This window comes from Pocillopora verrucosa, chromosome 12 (genome assembly GCF_036669915.1).
Source record: "Pocillopora verrucosa isolate sample1 chromosome 12, ASM3666991v2, whole genome shotgun sequence".
Taxonomy (NCBI): Eukaryota; Metazoa; Cnidaria; class Anthozoa; order Scleractinia; family Pocilloporidae; genus Pocillopora; species Pocillopora verrucosa.
The window spans coordinates 18141856-18146689 of record NC_089323.1 but is presented as its reverse complement, the minus strand read 5'-3'; the positions used below and the strand labels follow the sequence as shown (position 1 = coordinate 18146689).

Sequence of the window (4834 nt, the reverse complement as noted above, 5' to 3'; positions counted from 1 at the left end):
GCTAGACTCTGCCTTCTCTTCATTATGTAAGTAGCCATTTCTTGTTTGACTCATCGGCGTTTTCACATTGATATTTCATTGTTCCGCTTCGAGACACGCGGTTGACCATACTCACGTGCAAGGAGTTAAGATAAAAGTTATTAACTTTACTATTTTTATCATCCAATCACAGGTCGGAGCCATTCCTGTATTTAGTCGCTTGTCAAACTCAAATGATCCGCCATTTTGAAAACCCGCGGCGTGACGTCATCGTCGCGACCTGATACGAGCGCAAATTTCTCTTTCGTGACATTCACGTTCGTGACTTGCTCCATGTCATTTTTTTTTCTCATTGAAGTTCTCATTAAACAAAGCACAATACTTTGACTCAAACTACAACACTTGTTCATCATTGGTTTATACCTTTCGGTCTATCGGAGACGCGCAGTAACGAGGAGCTAAGTATGGCTTATTTAACAGAATGCTATCCCCACTACCCAATGTGGCAGAATTAGTCTAGCATTAGTCGTCATATCTTACGATTACAACTCTTTATTCTTTTCATACTTGAGTTTACAATTAATCAGTGTTACATTTGGAGGTAGAAACACTACTAGCTTAGAATGTGCGGTATTGTATGTCCGCATCTGTCAATCCTGTCATATAGCCTGTGAGGTGAACCTCTGCCAAAACCTCATTGGTGCTCCTCAATATCAACTTGATAAGACCGTCGGCTTCGATCTCGTGCGTAACAAGATCTAAAGCTTGGTGCCAGAGCCGGATCTCGGGCACATTATTGGAGATGTCCATGATCTGAAAGTGCAAAGTTTGTCCTGCAATGACGAAAATATATACTTAGAAGGAGAACGGTGATATACGGTAAATATACGGACGGTAATGTCGAATTCGAAATCGAAATCTTAAAAGAAAGCAAGCATCTCTCAAAGGGATTGAGATGAGGTAACGCTTGACACCATGAACCTGAATGAGTAGTAATAGTAGTAGTAGTAGTAGTGGTGGTGGTGGTGGTAGCTGTAGTAGTAGTAGCAGCAGCAGCAGCAGCAGCAGCAGCAGTAGTAGTAGTAGTAGTAGTAGTAGTAGTAGTAGTAGTAGTAGTAGTAGTAGTAGTGATAGTAGCAGTAGTTATAGCAGTAGTAGTAGTAGTAATAGTAGCAGTAGTAGTAATAAATAGTAACAGTAATATTAATAGTAATAATAATAGTAGTAGTAATAGTAGTGGTATTAGTGGTAGCAGTAATAATAATGGTAGTGGTAATAGTAGCAGTATTAGTGGTAGTAGTAATAATAATGGTAGTAGTAATAGTAGCAGTATTAGTGGTAGTAGTAATAATAATAGTAGTAGTAATAGTAGCAGTATTAGTGGTAGTAGTAATAATAATGGTAGTAGTAATAGTAGCAGTATTAGTGGTAGTAGTAATAATAATGGTAGTAGTAATAGTAGCAGTATTAGTGGTAGTAGTAATAATAATGGTAGTAGTAATAGTAGCAGTATTAGTGGTAGTAGTAATAATAATAGTAGTAGTAATAGTAGCAGTATTAGTGGTAGCAGTAATAATAATGGTAGTAGTAATAGTAGCAGTATTAGTGGTAGTAGTAATAATAATGGTAGTAGTAATAGTAACAGTATTAGTGGTAGTAGTAATAATAATGGTAGTAGTAATAGTAGTGGTATTAGTGGTAGCAGTAATAATAGTGGTAGTGTTAGTAGAGATAGTAATGCTAGTGATGGTGGTAGTAGTAATAGCAGGTAGTTAACCTAGTAGCCTAAAGGGTGAAGCCATAGTTTATTCGGGGACGTAGCCAGGATTTTTCAAAGGAGGGTCACACTGTGTCAAACAGAGGGTATTCACCAGATCATCATGTCTACCTCAACGCCGTGTTTTACTTAATGTCACAAAAACAAAAACAAAACAAAAAAACAAAGGACCCTCCCCCTCCTTACCCTTAGCTACGCCCTTGTAATTACCTTTTTCCCGAAAATGCTCCAAGTCAAACATGTTGAAAGAGTATATATTGGCCCCTTCGTTCTGTATGACAGTGAATGGTCCTTTTGTTCCCATGGTAACCTCATCATGAAGCCTGAATGAAACATAAACAATTGATTATGTATTCATCATTATAAATACGAGTGATGTTAAGAAAGAATTAGAGTTGAGTAAGTGAGAAAACTAGATTCAGCGAAATTTAAAAGAATCAAAATGAAAAAAGGGCGATGTACTTCAGGAGAAATCTCTCTTTTTTTTAACGATTCAAAGCCAACTGTTTACAGGAACAGAGTCAGTGAAGAACTTGGATTCCCCTGGTCGTTTGATCAATAGAAACTAGTATTACCAGTAATGAAAACATTTATTCATCAGTTTTGGATATCCGACCCATCTGACTTTTGAGAATATCAAAATTATTTCTTCCATTACTGTTAAGTGGTCACATACCTGGATCCTTTAAAGATGGTTACTCCTTTCACATTTCCTACTCTTCTCCATCCCCAGTCCCCCTTCATGAAGTAAAGATCTCCGTCGCCGTAAGAGTTATCGAAGAAGATTCCGGACGAGAGGCTTCCACGTTTTCCTCCAATATTGAGAGTAGCTCCAATTGACAGCAGGTTACCATCTGCTCCTAAATCAACGACCAGGAAATCATTTTTAGTATACTCGTTGCGACCCACCATGCCACTCATTACGAAAACATCATTCCCTGCTCCAGTGTCGATCTTCACTTGCCCATGTACGGGATTTATCCGGGTCAACTCATCAATGCTGATTCGGTCGCTCTCTGGTTCACAATGACCAGCTCTAGTGTCATCCGAATGGCTTGTCTTTCTTTCACGCTTGGAAGCTTCGTCCCTAGCGGAGAAGTGGCTAAGGTCCACATCATTGTACTGGGGTACAGCTGAGGTGTCGATCTCCATATTACGATGAACGAGTCCTACGGTTGCCATACGGTACCTTCTTGAGAGGAATTCGATGTACTCGCGGAAACTCCCAGTGTTAACATTGATGGTATTACCACAGAACTTGCGTTCCAGCGGAGCTCCCAAAAAGTCATAACGAACATCCAACTGAAATTTGCTGTCAGAGTACGTAGATCGTCGCTCCTCTCCTAACACAAGATAGCGTTTACTTTGGTAGACAGCCGTCTTAGGATCGCAAGGAGCTGTGCCTGTTTTGCAAGATGGCTGGAAGAATTTTATTGGAGTATTTGGCCGAATTTTGGTGCTTTCAATCAGCACACCAGAGTTGATCTGATACAGCCAGCCAAAGCTGAAACAGAAAACACCAAATGACACAATGCAAGCGACAACATGAATAAGAAAGTAGAGTCGTATCACTACTAATTGGGAACCTGCATTAACATATGAATGGTTACCATTTGACAATATTATTTATGTTCACCATCATACAAAGACATCAAAGACTCACCCTTGCGCCCTTGCGAGTTGGTCTCTGTAGCCTTGCAATTCATGGCTCGCCACTTCCGTCAACTTGTTCGCCGTTTCTATAGCTAAGCTTCTCGGCCAAAGAATCTGGACGATAATTGGTGCAAGGAAAAAGGCAATTGCAAGAATGGGACCAACAACCGGTATGAATCCCACTAGCTTAGCCAGTACTTTACTCGCTACATGTTTTGCAACAGTCTGGGCAGCAAACAAACCCAAGGCAACGGTGCAACCAACAATTCCGAGTATATTGTTGACAATACCCATTTTGTTTTGGTTTTTAATTGCATCGTGGAGTCCCATGCCGCTAATAACGATCCCAAGAATGTCTGTGAACGGACGGATGTTTGCCAGCTGTGGTGGAAAGTCTAGCCTTCTCACAAAGTATCTCACTTTTCCATACACGTGCCAAGCTTTAACCTCCTTGGGAGATGGTCTGTTTCTATTGGCAAGCTGTTTGAGTTTGGCAAAATCCGCTTTCCAAGCATTAAAAATGGCTTCTCTGGCAGTATCTGGATAGAAACAAAAATCCATTTGGCGTTAAATGCAGAAGTTATATTTTAAAAAAAATCACTTTTCCTCCTTAAGAGAGGAAAATCATGTCTTTCCTACTAGAGCAAATTAGGGAATCTAATGGGGACTGTAATGGGGGCTCGATCCCATACCTTCTGATCCAGATTACCGGGTGTCAATCCTTATGCCATTATGTCTTCCGCGTTTAAGAGAATATGAAGATTTATATTAAGAGCTAAGTTATACACTCACAGTTATACACTGTGTTTTGATTCGCCTAATTCCTGAACAGTGGGGCAGCCACTGATAAAAGAAAATGATCAGCGAATCTCAACAACAACACCTCGTTGTTAAGCAGCTATTGACCAATCAGGGTCAATTAAATCATGCCCTCTTGATTACCAAAAGTGCCCTCGTGATTAACGAAAATGCCCCATGTATCAGCCAATCAACATTTCAGATTTTTCCCAGTATGTGATAAAGCAGTAGACTGAACTTTCTATCGGTTTACCAGCGTAATAGTCCACGCGGGATGTGGGTAAAACACGAGAAAAGTTTGTAAATCACGAGCCGGATGTGTTCTATTGCTTTTATGAAATAATTATGGTTTGGCGGTGCAAGAAACGATTGGTTTTGAGCATCTGCAATCAAGACGCCTCAATTATTTTATAAATTTATCTTTACGGAGCTCCAGCCATGAACATCATGTCTCTAATATATAGATACACTACTCAACACTAAGGAATAACTTGAATTATTTAATATAAACCAATCACCGAACCTTGATCAGCCATTAAGGCTTTGACATCATTCTGAAGTTTTTCTTTAGCAGCACTTGTCTTTGAGCCAGACCTCTGAAACGCCGTCAGCTTCACCTTGATGGCT

The 4834-nt window shown here is 39.9% G+C and overlaps 1 protein-coding gene across 1 annotated transcript; it reads right to left on the bottom strand.

Moving 5' to 3' along the window:
* Positions 1 to 422: 422 nt before the first annotated feature.
* LOC131771392 (uncharacterized) lies at positions 423 to 2947 on the bottom strand. Its single transcript, XM_066159033.1, has 3 exons — positions 2433 to 2947; positions 1967 to 2079; positions 423 to 812 (listed from the first exon to the last, which is right to left on the bottom strand). Exons 1-3 carry the CDS (start codon positions 2936 to 2938, stop codon positions 598 to 600), a joined length of 834 nt encoding a protein of 277 aa, XP_066015130.1. The 5' UTR covers positions 2939 to 2947; the 3' UTR covers positions 423 to 597.
* Positions 2948 to 4834: the final 1887 nt, after the last annotated feature.